The sequence below is a fragment of the Mirounga leonina genome, unplaced genomic scaffold (genome assembly GCF_011800145.1).
Source record: "Mirounga leonina isolate KUSES-001 unplaced genomic scaffold, KU_Mleo_1.0 Mir_488, whole genome shotgun sequence".
Taxonomy (NCBI): domain Eukaryota; kingdom Metazoa; phylum Chordata; class Mammalia; order Carnivora; family Phocidae; genus Mirounga; species Mirounga leonina.
The window spans coordinates 8,911,894-8,927,936 of NW_023270777.1; the positions used below are offsets into that span (position 1 = coordinate 8,911,894).

Below are 16,043 nucleotides of genomic sequence, written 5' to 3' on the forward strand. Positions count from 1 at the left end.
GGGGGCGGGGCGAGCGGGGGCGGGGCGAGCGGGGGCGGGGCGAGCGGGTGCCTGGACTGGGTTCCCCTTAGGGGGCGGGGAAGCGCGGACTGTGCGGGGGTTGGGGCTGGTCCGAGCTGGAACGAAATACTCGCTCGCTGCTTACAACATCCCCGAGGCTCGGTCGACTTCAGGGTGAAAGCTTCGTGGTTTGCCACGTAGGGATGTTGTTGCCCGCATGGGTGTCCTGAGAGTAAGGGGCGTGGGGGACGGGCCTTATTTTAACACAGTTGCATTTTGTTTGAATGTTTTACAATATGTGTTCATGTATTATTATATGTGTACCTTAATCGTAGAAGCAACTGAAAAAGATAAACGTGCTCTTGCTAAGAGGTGGAAAGGCATTAAGAAGAAACAAGGCGGAGGACTCTAAACAATGGGGACTTTTATCGTGGGAGGATAACAGAGGCCAGGAGACAGTAAGGGATAGAGGTTGGGAACATGGGTTTGAGTCCCCGCTTCTCCAGGTACTAGTTATCCCGGTAATCTCTATGTACGTCTTTCCTCAGTTGTAAAGAGGGGATGATAATGGTATCCAAACAGGGTTAAATGTACTTAGTAAATAGTAAATGTAATTCTTACTACTGTTTCAAGTTTAATCGCTGGAGATGTCGTGTTGCTCCATGAAGGACCTGAAATTCAGGGACTTTACATTATCTTTGAAACTGTGATTATAACAATGTGACTGTAACGATGTCCTATCTGCCTGGCCTACGTCAAACTGGCCTACATCAAAGGGCTGTTGGGAGACTCATGGAATAATGTGTTAGCACAGTTCCTTCATTGAGGGGATCCTTTCCATAGAAATTACAATTTTTACATGGCTATTTACTAGTGCTGCATTAATTTTTTTTTAAGATTTTATTTATTTATTTGAGAGAGAGAGAGTGAGCAGGAGGAAGAGGGAGAGAGAATTTGAAGCTGACCCCACACTGAGCACAGAGCCTACTTGGGCTCCATCCAGTGACCAGGCTATAGATTGAAGGTTCCAATGACCCCCTTCTAGGATTTAATTAATTTGCCAGAGGGGCTCACAGAACTCAGGGAAACACTTACTTACATGTACCAGTTTATTAAAAGATAGAGATGAACAACCAGATAAACACACAGGGCCAGGTCTGGGAGGCTTCATGGAGTTGGGGTGCGTCACCCAGTACATGGATGTGTTCACCAACCTGGAAGCTCTCTGAACCCCATGCTATTGAGATTTTTATGGAGGTTTCATCACCGTAGGCACGATGGATCATTAACTCCACTTCCATTAACTCCCATTAACTCCATCTGGAGGATGGGGGGTGGGGTTAAATTCCCAAGCTTCTAATCCTACCTTGGTCCTTCTGGTGACCAGGCCCCAGGCAGGAGCCATCCAGAAGCCCACTCTGAGTCCCCTATTAAAACAAAAGATGGGATGCCTGGGTGGCTCAGTCGGTTAAGCGGCTGCCTTCAGCTCAGGTCATGATCCCAATGCCCTGGGATGGAGTCCCACATCTGGCTCCTTGCTCAGCAGGGAGCCTGCTTCTCCCTCTGCCTGCAGCCCCCCCTGCTTGTACTCTCGTTCACTCTCTCTTGCCCACGCTCTCTCTCTAACAAATAAATAAAATCTTTAAAAATAAATAAATACATAAAACAAAAGATAATCATAGTGGTCATATCAGCTAGAAATTTATAAGAGTTTCAGAAGCTCTGTGCCAGGAACTGGGGGCAGAGACCATTATATATTTTCTATTATCCCACACCATCCTGTGGTCATGCTGAACCACTGAGGAGAAGCTACCCGTTTGGATAGGGCTTGAGTTCTCCAATGGGCCATAGCTCCCATGTTGTGCTGCACTCTTTTCAATTACCTGCCTGGTCCCTGACACCATCCTTGGGAGGTCTAGGTGGAAACATCAACACACTTGATATTAGTGTTCCTCCTTGAAGAAAAGATGAATATGCTTAATTCTGTTCCATAGGAGTTAGCCCTGAGAAGGAAAAGAACACATAATGTTCTCAAATCCAATAGGTCAACCCCATTGAGGGCTTCTCCTTTTAGATTCTTAACTGAAGTCATTGAACTTCATCAGGCTTTGGTGCAAAAATACCAGGGAATTCCAATGCATTCTTCTGATACAATCCCATCAGTTCATTTGCTACCAGAATGATAGCACTAAATTGGTGGTGATGGGTGGTATTTAATTTCCAAAGATCACTTTCCCATCACCCACCAGTGAAGCTGGGCTTTCATGTTTCATTAAATGGTTTTCGGTGGGAATACAAATGCCAATCTCTCCCAGCAACACCCCCCCCACCCCCACCTCTGTTTTCTTGATTCGATCATATCAATTCTTTGGCTTATAGGAAGATCAGTAAGACTCCCCACATGGCCAAGGGACAGCTCAAAACAAACAAACAAACACGCAAAACAAAAGGCCAAACACCAACATCCACTTGGGTTCTCTGTTTATTGTAAGACGTTCATTTCCCAAGGCTGGTTCAGATAAACACGTTTTGCCCAAGTTCCGGGGCTGCTGTTTTTCCTTGCTTCATGAAATGATCTATAGGCAGGCCTTTGATCTTCCTGATCCAGGCAGCTCTGCTGGCTTTTTCTGGATTGACCACTTCACTGGGCTTCCTGGCCTGAAACTCCTTCATCTTGGCTTCCGCATACTCCTTCTCCTCCTTTACGGTCAACAACATGAACTTGGTGTTCATTCTAAAGGGATCAAGGGTTGTGTAGGAGCAAGGTCGTTCTTTCTTGACAGACTTGGTTCTCCTGTCCACGGGTGGAGCCAGCATGCGGTTCGGTTTAATTACCTGCAGGCTGGTTAACGGGCTGCAGGAGCGCACTGTCCCGTCGATGGAGCCGGTCGCTTGGCCTTCATCCTTGAGGGCGCCTGCGAATCTGGGGCGGATAATCGCAGGCTGGGGTATGGTGGACTGGACTCGGGGACTGTGCAAAGAGTTCTTCAGGTTGGGCTGCAGTTTCTGGATCTCCAAGGGAATACTGGTTTGCTTCACATCAATGGGAGGGTTACTCCACCTCAACCTATCAACTGCCTGTTGGATTGATTTTCCTTTGAAACTCAGGACCTTCCTTGGGTGTGAAATTGAAGGTCCCCAGGCATCAGTGACTTGGGTTTGGGGCCTCCGGGGATAGGCAAACTCCCCTGAATTATGGGCTTGCTGCAGGGCATTAACCGTCAGAAGGAACTGGTCGGCCGACATAGGGATTTGCCAACGCTTTTTCTTTGAGCGCTTGATCAAGTCTCCAGGTGGTACTTTCTCCTCGTCCTCTGATTTTTCAAAAAAAGAAAACAAAAGCAGGTCAGAGTGTTCCATGAAAACTGGTAAGTAGTTATGCATGAAACTTAAACCCATTCTAACGGCGATGCAAACTGAGGTCTTTGTGGTCCAACAGGCATGCCAAGATGTGCAAAAAAATCCTCTATGACACTAGAAATTATGACATATTCAACACAAGTTTTGAATAAATATATAGGTACTCGAGTATTGTGTGTGTGTATTAAACAAGTGTGTATTAAAGTGTGTATTAAAGGGGCACCTGGGTGGCTCAGTCGTTAGGCGTCTGTCTTCGGCTCAGGTCATGATCCCGGGGTCCTGGGATCGAGCCCCGTATTGGGCTCCCTGCTTGGTGGGAGGCCTGCTTCTCCCCCTCCCACTCCCCCTGCTGGTGTTCCCTCTCTCACTGTGTGTCTCTCTGTCAAATAAATAAATAAAATCTTTAAAAAAAAAAATGCAAAAGTGCGCTAAGCATATAATTTTCCTTGACAAAATGGGTTTTATCCCAAGATGTTTGTGTATGGGCATTAAGATGGAATGAAGTTTCAGATATCTCCGTTTACTTTGTTAAATAAATAATATTTCATTAAATTATTAAATTATGAACTGTTGTTAAATCATTAAATTAAATATTATTTAATAGCTATAATATTAATGATTACATTACATATTATTACATTGCAATTAAATAGTAAGATATTATTTTTACTAAAGCATACAAAACTAAATTAAGATGTCAAAATCTTCCCCACTGTCCTTCTAATCCCAGAATAAACCACTCTGCCTGTGTATTAAAAAACACGCACAGTTTTCTTCCTTTGAAAAAAAAGAATTGTGTCAGGGCGCCTGGGTGGCTGATTCAGTTAAGCATCCAACTCTTGATTTCAGCTCAGTTCATGAGATCGAGCCCCACGTCAGCTCTGAGCTCAGTGCAGAGTCAGCTTGAGATTCTCTCCTTCCTCTGCCCCTCCCTACCCCATCCCCCCCCACTCATGCTCTCTGTCTCTAAAATAAATAAATAATTTTTTTAAAAAAAGGAATTGTGTCAAGAAAGTGGGTTAGAGAGAACATACCTCAACATAATAAAGGCCATATATGAAAAACCCACAGCTAACATCATACTCAATGGTCACACACACACACACACACAGGAATATTATGTGGCCATAAAAAGGACGAAATCGTGCCATTTGAGACAACATAGGTAGACCTGGAGGGTATTATGCTAAGTGCAATAAGTCAGACCAAGAAAGACAAATACGTGATTTCACTCATAAGTGGAATCTTAAAAAAAAAAAAAAAAAAAAATGAATAAACAAAAAATAGAATCAGACCTATAAATACAGAGCACAAACTGATGGCTGCCAGAGGGGAGGAGGTGGGGGGGGTGAGTCAAATGGGTGAAGGGGAGTGGGAGATACAGGCTTCTGGCAATGAAATGAATAAATCATGGGAGTAAAAGGCACAGAATAAGGAATACAGTCAATGATATTATAATAGGGATGTATATCGGGACAGATGGTTAACTACACTTGTGAACACAGCATAATGTATAAACTTGTCAAATCATTATGTTGTACATCTGAAACTAACGTAACATTGTGTGTCAACTATACTCAAATTTTTTTAAAAAGGAATTGTGATGACTCATTTTGCATTAAGGTGTCTTTTTTTTGTAGAATAATATATTTTGAATCTCTTTCCAAATCACTATATGTGGGTCTGTCCTCATGATACAATTTTTAGCTATAAGATAATAATATTCCATAGTATGATTTTTTCCTTATCTACTTAGTCATTGCCCACTGGTGGACATTTTGTTTGTTAGTGACCAGCTTTAAAAAAATGTAAATACCATTTTTATTTATCATATAAGCAAGTTCAAAATGATGGATAACACCCATTTGGGCATGGGTATAGTGGGAGCTCTCATGCATTGTTGGTGGGACTGTAAATTGATATATCATTTTTTAAGGGTGACTATGGTAATATCTTTCTAAATTTTTCTTTATTTTTATTTGTTCATTTTTTAAGTAAACCCCCTCAAGGCAGGGCTTGAACTCATGACCCTGAGATCAAGATCTGAGCTGAGATCAAGAGTCAGATGCTTAACCAACTGAGCCACCCAGGTGTCCCTCTAATTTTTTTTTTAATCCAAAGAAAATTTATCAGTTATGCTAGTGTCCTCCTCTTTTTTTATTATTTAAAAAAATTCTAATTCCAGTATACTGAAAATACAGTACTATATTAGCTTCAGGTGTACAATATAGCAATTCAACCGTTCTATACGTTACCCAGTGCTCATCATGACAAGTATACTCTTCATCCCCTTCACCTGTTTCGCCCATCCCCCACCTCCCCTCTGGTGACCATCAGTTTGTTCTCTATAGTTACGGATCTGTTTTTGGTCTTTTTTTCTTTGTTCATTTGCTTTGTTTCTTAAATTCCACATAGGAGTGAAATCATATGGCATTTGCCTTTCTCTGACTTACTTCACTTAGGATTATATTCTCTAGATCCATCCATATTGTTGCACATGGAAAGATTTCATTCCTTTTTATGGCTGAGTAGTATTCCAGTGTGTGTGTGCATGTGTGTGCATGCACAAACTCTTCTCTTTTTTTTCCAATTTAAAAAAAAAATTTATTTATTCGAGAGAGAGCGTGAGCGGGAAGGGCAGAGGGAGAGGGAGAGAGAATCTGAGGCAGACTCTGTGCTAAGCATGGAGCCCAATGCAGGGCTAGATCTCGCGACCCTGAGATCGAGACCTGAGCCAAAACCAAAAGTCAGTCACTTAACCAACTGAGTCACCCAAGTGCCCCTATACCACCTCTTATTTATCCGTTCATCTATTGATGGACACTTGGGCTCCTTCCATAGTTTGGCTATTGTAAATAATGCTGCAATAAACAGGGGTGCAATATCTTTCTGATTTTCTTAAAGATCTATTTATTTATTTCAGAGAGAGAGCATGAGCAGGGGGAGAGGGAGGAAGAGAGAGAAGTGGATTGCCCGCTGAGTGCAGAGCCTGATGTGGGGCTTGATCTCATGACCCTGAGATCATGACCTGAGCTGAAATCAAGAGTCAGACACTTAACCAGCTGAGCCATCCAGGCTCCCCAATATCCTTCCAATTTTTAAAGGCAGTTATCCTTTGGCTCAGCAATGCCACTCCTAAGACTTTACCCTAAGGTATACTTATAAAGGTACCTAATCATAGGCATATTCAAGGATGCTCATTGTTAGTATAGCCCTCCTGAAACTTAACTGTTTTACCCTCACCTTGAAGCTGGTCTCTACAGGGAGTTTGATTCAAAGAACCACTATTATATTAGCCAAAAATATTTGAAAGGCATTTTAAATCTTTACCAAAATCTCCCTCAAAAACAACAACGGGACATCCTCTTCATGATGACACACCAGTCCAAGAAGTGAGAAGTCTGAGTGGCAGACATGGGAGGCAGGCTGTGAGCCCAAAACTGGAAACACAGCTCTTACAAAGGTTGTTCGTGCTGTGGCCTCAAGTTAGTAAGGGGACAATTAAGGAAAACCAATCACCCTTAAGAAAAGTCAGACATGTTATCCTTTCTGAATTCTCAAAGATGAGCAGTCATTGACTTGCTGAAAAACTAGATGGAACACAGTGAGCGAGCAACAGAGAGAGGGGGGAGAAGAGAGAGAGAGGATCTTGCCCCTGATCTGGAATAAAATATCACCGTTTGTTGTATCTCCTGCGAGGGATTTTGCTTCCAAACTCTGTTGCCCACCATCTATGCTGCTTGCTTCCTTAAAAACAGGACTTGCTCTCTTCTTGCCATCTCTTCGGGGTGCTTTTGACTTTCCTTGACTTGGAGGTCCCTCGAATAACACTTCTAAATGAAGATTGAGAAGGAAATCTTAGTAATGACATAATTCAACAAGGTCTAAATAATGGGGGCATAGCTGGGAATCTGGCTTATTTGCACCCAAACTATCACCTTTCTGTTTGTTGTCGTATGACACCAGGTAAGCGATCTGGAGCCTAAGGTCTACACCACCTCCTGCCTTTCCTCTCACCCACTTTTTCAACTGACTGTCAAGCTTTAGGCATTATCCACACCCGTTGGTCTCTCTCCTCCAGAGAGAACTGATCATTTATCTACACCTGTTGGTCTCTCTGATCATTTGTCCATGTAACATACCTGGATGTGACCTCTTGATGTTCTCCATAGACCTGTGGATCCAGTTTCACATGCCAAACATGGGAGAAGCGAAAGGAAGGAGTCTGGCTACTCCAGCCCACGCCTAACTTATTCTTTGTGTGTCTTAAAATGGCATTCCATATGCCACACACCCACACCCACATTTCTGCTTCATACTAATATTTTCTGGGTATGCATGTTATCAATCAGCACTTAGAGATAATACCTTCTGCCTAGAACATTTTTCTGTGGAATAGTAATATCCTGTCTCTGTTCTAAGGAAATAATTATGTACTATATGTTTGGATGGGGATGGAGAGTGTTGGTGGGTTTTGGTTTGAATGGCAAGTGGTAAAGGCCAGTGTTATCTACTGTACAAAGATTCTAGTATGTTCGGTAAACGCAGGCCTTGAAAATCAGGAGATTCTCTTGAGCTGGAGAATGGTATCCCACCTTCCTTAATGGTTAGGATTTACATCATCAAGAAATCATTGGCTAAAATATCCTACAAAGAAAGTAGTCCTGCCACCACCACCACCACCTGCACCCATTCCTGCTCCATCAGGAACCACCGAGGTGGCCTGGGATTCAGCTCTCTTACCTGTAGGTACCCTGGCAGCCCTCAGGAAAACTCGGGACCTGTATGGTTTACTCAACAGGGACTCCTGGGCCACAGTTTGTTTACTGGACATCGAGTCCCTCAGGCTGAAAGCCTGAATGCTAGACCTGGAGGGGATTTCGGTGAGGCCATTTTCTTCCCTGTCCTCCTCTTTATCCTTCTTCTTTTGTTTGGCCTGGTCCAGGGAGTACTGCCACTTTATATTCTCAAACTGGAACATGAGAATATTGCTCTCCGTGTTGATCACCATCCTGGAACCAAAACAACAAGATGGCCCACAAAAGGCAAGAAGGCCACTGCGGCCCGGCCTCCAAATATGCATGTCAAATACTGTCCCATCCAACCATAAGCCTGAGGGAACAGTGCCCGGGACACGACTGTACAAAGAGGGTGTTGGAGGTTGTTGGAGGGTCTGGAGCGCTGAATGGTCACAGGCAGGCAACAGGGAGGGGTTCTCTTGAAAATTAACTGTAAGCAGGGCACGTACATTCTGATTCCCTCACCTTTCAAGGTAAAATATTTTTAAATGAATTTCTGTTCATAGAGTTGAGTGTCACGTCCCTAGGGTGCCCAAAGCAGAAAGGTTAGGTACTCTGCACACTGATGTCTTGAAATTCACTTTTTTTTTTTTTTTTTTCAAAGCACGGTATCCAAATGCCATGTTTTATTGCTGTCCTGGGGATAAGGAGAACTCTGTAATGGGGAGGACTCTGCTCCCTCACTGACTCTCCAGCCCACCCTCCATCCCTCTATCCTTCCAGGATCTCTGTGCATGCTCTGCATTTAAACAAAACAGCTGTACTTTATAAAGCGGGATGATTTCCATCCTTCCTAACCCACACTTTAGGCCTTGGTAGAAAGAGTTCCAAACCTGGGCCCCCCAACAGGGAACCCCAACCACTCACTGGTTTCTGTCATTCACAACGTCCACAGAGCACGTTATCCACCCTAATCTGTGCCTAGATCTCCCAGAACCATAAACGAGCCATGGAAATACCATGTGAAGGTTCCTTTCTGCTCCAAAAGGCTGAATTTTAAGGCCTTAACTGTTAGTGTAAATCCTCGTAAGAGTGACTGGTTTTGGTTAGAAATGCTAGAATGGAATTGGGGGATCATTCCAATCAGGAATCCCTTTCAGACTCATTTTTACTCAGGCCCAAAGGAAACTGTCTCTCTTTGGATGTCATAAAAAAGAAAAGGTCAGAGGTGATTTTTTTTTTTAATGGCATTAGTACTTTGAAAGTGAAAAGGCGTCCCTTTGTTGAGACTTCTTAACCAGTCCTGCCCCTTTAAGATGGGAAATAGCCCTAGTATAGTTCCATTAAAAGGAAGGCAATATGGTTGGGGAAGATTCACTGATATCTCAAGTGAGCCTGTGCAAACGTTAATTCTCTTTGGGTATTTTCACATCATAACGCCCTGAACCTAGCCTATGACAAATACAATACTACATACAAATGGTCTCGGTTCTGGTTTCTGTAAACTCACCTGGCTCAGCTCTGCCCCACCAGACCCTGGACCCCCGGCTACTACCATCCCACTCCCCTCCTGTAAGTCTCCTTGTGTCAGAAGTGAGCATCAGGGAGCAAACAGGGGCTGCACATTTAGAGCAGAGCCATACTGTACTCTCTGCCTGATTTGCCCAGACATCCAGAACAAATTCAGAGTGACGTGAGCCCTGCTTGCTAAGTTTTGTGCAAAGTCCGATCCGCCCCCCCCCCCCCCCGCCATATGATTATTGACGCTTCTACAGCCAAAATTGGAGGGGACCACTGCCCCCTCTCTCCTGCTGCCAGCAAATGCAGGGCTGGTATCCCAGAGGAGAAGAAAACCAGCCAAACCGAAGAGCCCACGGCCCTGACCTCCACACCTACCACCCACCTGTTGCCCTGAGTAAAGAAGGACAGCACAGGATCACCTCTGCCGTTGGCTTTCATCACCTTCAGACAGTTCCCATTGAGGAAATTGTAAATGCGGATCTTGCCATCTGCACAGGCACTGATGACCCGGAGGAAGACAAGAGCCACATGGAGCACCTCCCTGGAAGGGAACAGAGCAAGAGGCAGGACATGTCTTCTGGGAAGCTGCTTGGATTTGTTTGTAGCTCGGGGGGATTAGGGGTGCGTGCTTGGGAGGCATTGGTCATGACTGCCCTTCCTGAGATGTTTGCCATCATTTCATAATTCTGGACAGAAGCCATTAACCCTCAAGACATGGTTGCGCCCTCTCCTCCCATTCTGCTGTTATGTTTCCTGCAAACTGGTCACAGTGCCACATGATGGCAACAGGCAAAGGCTTCCGTTGTGGCTTTTTGTTTTGTTTTGCTTTGGTCTGATACATAGACGATTGTGCTTTTCTCTTACAATTTGGCTCCTACCTACGGACTTCTACAAAAGCCATGCAGAGAAGTACTTAATGTTGTGATTCCTTTTCAAATAGCATTATTAGATAAAGAAAGAACAGAACAGATGGGAAAATGATCATCTTTATATGAAGCAAGAACCTGACATTTCAGCAGTTTCTTCTGGGTCTTAAACTAGTGGCTTTCATTCTTTCAGTGAAACTTTCTGAAGGAAAATTGTACCCAGGGATGGGATGTAGGACTTCCCTTTTGTGGTGACCAGCAGAAACAGAGAGAGGACCAGGAGACTTAGATGCCTCCAACAAAACCTTCCTGCAATGGCTGTGGCCAAGTGGGACTCCAGGTGTGTGGAGTATTCAATTCTACAAAATGTAATTCCCCCATTCCTATTAATGATACTAAAAAGTTGAATCTGGTGCCACCAATTAGTTAGATCATATGTGCAAAGCAAGTCCTTCGATCCCTGCCATCTGTACCTATCCAAGTCCATTCATGGCCTCGTTCATATGCTACCTTCTCTATAAAACCACCTTTTATCTCCATCTCCCCTTTCCCACGCACATATACACAAACTTCAGGTACACTGTGAGATTCTCTTGGGCAGAACACACGTCTTACTCATCTTTGCATGCCCAGCACCTAACACAGGCCTAGCCCATAGAAGGTCCTCAATAAATATCTGTTGAAATGGCGAGTGTCAGCTCAAGTTTCAGAACATGATCACTGATACAGTGGGTTAAAAGAATGACATCCACCCCATAACATGTGGCCTTAGCCCTGATCAGATCCAAGAACCAGATTAAGATGTTTCAAAGCCCCAACCACTAGCAAAATAGAAACAACAAAGACTTTGAAAGGCAGGAACATACTTAGCATGTTCAAAGGACAACAAAAAGGCCAATGTGGCTCATGTGATGGATAAATCAATCAATCAACTGATCACTCATTCTGAAGTGTAAAATAAATATAAGAAAGTCCAACAAAGTTCTAGTTTTATTTCAAAGATGGAAATATAATACATTTATTGCTGCCTTAAGTGCATCTTAGTCTACCTGTAGGGGAATCCAGAGCTAGGAGAGATGCCCTGTGATAGAAGGGTTTGCGTCTCTACTGGGTATTTACCCCAAAGATACAAAAGTAGGGATCCGAAAGGGTACGTGCACCCCAATGTTTATAGCAGCAATGTCCACAATAGCCAAACTGTGGAAAGAGCCAAGATGTCCATCGACAGATGAATGGATAAAGAAGATGTGGTATATATATACAATGGAATATTATGCAGCCATCAAAAGGAATGAGATCTTGCCATTTGCAATGACGTGGATGGAACTGGAGGGTATTATGCTGAGCAAAATAAGTCAAACAGAGAAAGACATGTATCATATGACCTCACTGATATGAGGAATTCTTAATCTCAGGAAACAAACTGAGGGTTGCTGGAGTGGGGGGTGGGGGGGGAGGGGGGGGGTGACTGGGTGATAGACACTGGGGAGGGTATGTGCTCTGGTAAGCGCTGTGAATTGTGCAAGACTGTTGAATCTCAGATCTGTACCTCTGAAACAAATAATGCAATATATGTCAAGAAAAAAAGAAGAAGAAGAAGAAGAAGGTAGCAGGAGGGGAAAAATGAAGGGGGGGAAATCGGAGGGTAGACGAACCATGAGAGACTGTGGACTCTGAAAAACAAACTGAGGGTTCTAGAGGGGAGGGGGGTGGGAGGATGGGTTAGCCTGGTGGTGGATATTGAGGAGGGCACATTCTGCATGGAGCACTGGGTGTTATGCACAAACAATGATCATGGAACACTACATCTAAAACTAATGATGTATGGGGATTAACATAAGAATAAAAAAATTAAAATATATATATATACATAAAAAAAAAAGAAGGGTTTGCGTCTTTCTGTACCTCTTTTGATCTTACAGAGCTGGACCTGCACTTCTCATAGGTTCCTGTGGCATTTGATAGTTCAGCCTACACCATTACAGGCTAGTGATTGAAAGCACAGGCTTGGGGCACCTGGGTGGCTCAGTCGGTTAAGCGTCTGCCTTCGGCTCAGGTCATGGTCCCAGAGTCCTGGGATCGAGCCCCGCATCGGGCTCCCTGCTCCCCAGGAAGCCTGCTTCTCCCTCTCCCACTCCCCTTGCTTGTGTTCCCTCTCTCACTGTGTCTCTCTCTCAAATAAAGAAATAAAATCTTTAAAAAAAAAAAAAAAAAAAAGAAAGCTCAGGCTTTAGGATCAGAAAACCTGGGATCCAAACTTGGTTCTACCACTTACTGACTGTGTAACCTTGAGAAAGTAACATGAACTCTCAGTCTTTAGTTTTCTCTTCTATGAAAAGGGGATAGTGATTTCTGCCTCAGAGATTAAATTAATGGAGGTACTTTTCAAACAGCCCAGTACCTAATACAATAATGGTTATTATGATCCTGTCATAATGCGGTCTGCATTCAGGTTTTATCTCTGCCCTAAAAAAAAAGTCATTTCTTTCTTTTTTTTTTTTTTAAGATTTCTTTTTTTTTTTTAAAGATTTTATTTATTTATTTGAGAGAGAGAATGAGAGGGAGAGAGCATGAGAGGGGGGAGGGTCAGAGGGAGAAGCAGACTCCCCGCCGAGCAGGGAGCCCGATGTGGGACTCGATCCTGGGACTCCAGGATCATGACCTGAGCTGAAGGCAGTCGCTTAACCAACTGAGCCACCCAGGCGCCCCAAAAGTCATTTCTTTCTTACGTCTCCTTCTTTGTTCCTTCTTTATCAAAAGACACTGCAGAGAGTGTTATCAGGGAGAATGGTGGAAGAAGGAACTCCAAAATCCCACCCTTCCATAAAAGCAATGAAAAAACTGACAAAAACCGTTGCAATTTTTTCAGAACTCTGGAAAACAACCAAAGGCTTGCAGGAACCCAAGGAGCACTCAGACAAAAAAGAATGGCTTTGTCTCAATAAGAAGAATGAACTTAATGACATATCAACTTACCTGAGTCCCATTCCCAACTCCCCAGCTCATTGGTAACCATGAAAATAACAGCCCACATTCCTGGTACTGGAGGAAACAGAACAAACCTCTTTCACAATGAATTATTTGACCTCTCTCATGGCTTCCTGGAAAACTGGCTCAAAAACTTGTCTTTATTTTGCTTTAGTAGGAACTCACCCAATGCTAAAGCGGCTACCTGGGGGGTATTCGTAGAACACCTTCATAGGCAAATCTTGTAGTCACTGCTGCCTGAGGCAATAGATATCAGTTGGAGCAAACAATACACTAACCAAAAAGCTTTAAAGTTAAAGCTGGGAATAAAATGTCCATAAGGACTTTGAAAAGCTCAGATGTATTCCTGGGACTCTATGTGGCCATATACAGGGTTATGCACACACTGGTGAAGGACCTGAAAAAGCCCTAAACTCTCACTCTTAGCTGACCTTGATGTTCTCCACAAACAAAAGTGAGAGCTAAGGCAGAGTTGTAAACTGTCTAGCTGAGTGTTGAAAGTTTCCTTCAATAGGCACACAGAGCCCCTTGGCAAAGAATGGGAGATATTTTACTTCCAGGTGTTCAAACCTTATTCCAGTCAGTGCACCACCAAGGTAGAAGAACAGAGACTTCAGCAGCCAAACAAGACAACTATACAGACTCACTAAACAAACACACAATAAAAACCACAACAAGCAACAATGAAAACAAACCCTGGGAATGGGGAAGAATTTGATTTCCAGAGATGTCATATTAAAATATCCAAAATGCCCAGTTTTCAAATAGATATATAAAACATAAAAAGATACTAAAGAGTATATATACAGGGAAAAAAGCAACTGTCTGCCAGGAAACTCAATGGTTGGACTTTCTAGACAAAGACTTTAAATCTGTTCTAAACATGTTCAAATAGCAAATACAAACCATGTCTACAAAGCAAAAAGAAAGCATAAGAACAGTGTCTCACCAAATAGAGATTACCAATAAAGAGTTAGAAATTATTAAAAAATAAAAAGTTCAAATAGAAATTCTGGAGTTGAAAACTACAGGAACTGAGATGAAAACTCACTAGAGGGGCTCAACAGCACATTCATATAGGCAAAAGAAGCAAAAGACTTAAAGAGAGGTCAATTTAGATTTTCCAGTCTAAGAACAGAAAGAAAAAAGAATGAAGACAAATGAACAGAACCTCGGAAGCCTGTGTGACATCATTAAACCTCAACACATGCCTAATAGGAGTCCCAGAAAGAAAGGAGGGAAAGAGGCAGAAATATTTGAAGAAATAATCGCCGAAAGCTTTCCAAATATGATGAAAATCATTAATCTACACATCCAAGAAGCTCAACAAACTCACTGTGGTAAACTGAAGAGATCCACACCTAGACATTTCGTAATCAAACTGTAAAAGGCCAAAGGTCAAGACAGTATTGAAAGCATCAAGAGAGGGCGCCTGGGTGGCTCAGTTGGTTAAGCGACTGCCTTCGGCTCAGGTCGTGATCCTGGAGTCCCGGGATCGAGTCCCGCATCGGGCTCCCTGCTCAGTGGGGGGTCTGCTTCTCCCTCTGACCCTCTTCCCTCTCGTGCTCTCTGTCTCTCATTCTCTCTCTCTCAAATAAATAAATAAAATCTTTAAAAAAAAAAAAAGAAAGCATCAAGAGAGAATCAGCTCATCACATAAAAAGGATCCTCAATAATATCAACAACTGATTTCTCATTGGAAACCATCAGAAACTATGGAGGCCAAAGGCAATGAAATGACATATTCAAAGTGCTGAAAGGAAAAAATAACTGTAAACCAAGAATTCTATATCCATCAAAACTATCCTCAAAAATGGAGAAATTAAGATATTCCCAAATAAACAAAAAAATGAGAGTTCACACTAGCAAGAAATGCTATACAGGCTCCTTCAGGTTGGAATGAAAGGACACTAGTGGTAACCGAAATCCACATGAAGAAATAAAGAGCATCAATAGAGGTAACTACCTAGATAAATATAAAAGACAGTATAAATGTGATTTTTGTTTATAGGTCTTTTTTTCTATCTCGTTTAAAAGGCAACTACATAAGCCAATAATTATATGTATGATGATGTATACACAGGATATAAAGATTTGGTTTGTGACAACAGGGTATAAAGGAGGGAGAAGGAACTCTATAAGAGCCAATTTTTTTATACTATTGAAATTAAATTGATATTAATATGAACTATAAATTAAGATGTTAACAGTAATCCCCAAGGCAAGCATTAAGAAAATAACTCAAAAATATAGTAAAAAAAATGACAAGGGAATTAAAATGGCACACCAGAAAATATCCATTAAACACAAAAGAAGGCCATAATAGAAGAACTGAGGAACAAAAAAATTACCTAAGACTATAGAAAATAGAAAAATGGTAAAGTAAGTCCTTTTTACCTTAAATATAAATGGATTAAAATCATCAATTAAAAGGTATAAATTGGAAGAAAGGATAGAAACAACATAATCTAACTTTATGCTGTCTATAAGGGACTCATTTTATTTCTTTTTTAAAGATGTTATTTATTTATTTATTTATTTATTTATTTATTTATTTATTTATTTATTT

The 16,043-nt window shown here is 42.4% G+C and overlaps 1 protein-coding gene across 3 annotated transcripts in view; it reads right to left on the minus strand.

The window, feature by feature from the left end:
- Window positions 1-1,689: 1,689 nt before the first annotated feature.
- Window positions 1,690-16,043, minus strand: part of CDRT1 (CMT1A duplicated region transcript 1) — a 40,579-nt gene continuing 26,225 nt past the window's right edge. For all 3 annotated transcript variants that reach the window (XM_034989645.1, XM_034989643.1, XM_034989644.1), the window contains 4 exons: window positions 10,003-10,161; window positions 8,104-8,372; window positions 7,038-7,193; window positions 1,690-3,314 (listed from right to left, as the gene is read on the minus strand). In XM_034989645.1, the coding sequence (XP_034845536.1) occupies window positions 2,515-3,314; window positions 7,038-7,193; window positions 8,104-8,372; window positions 10,003-10,161 (1,384 nt within the window). In that variant the 3' untranslated portion in view covers window positions 1,690-2,514. The remainder of the gene's footprint in view (window positions 3,315-7,037; window positions 7,194-8,103; window positions 8,373-10,002; window positions 10,162-16,043) is intronic.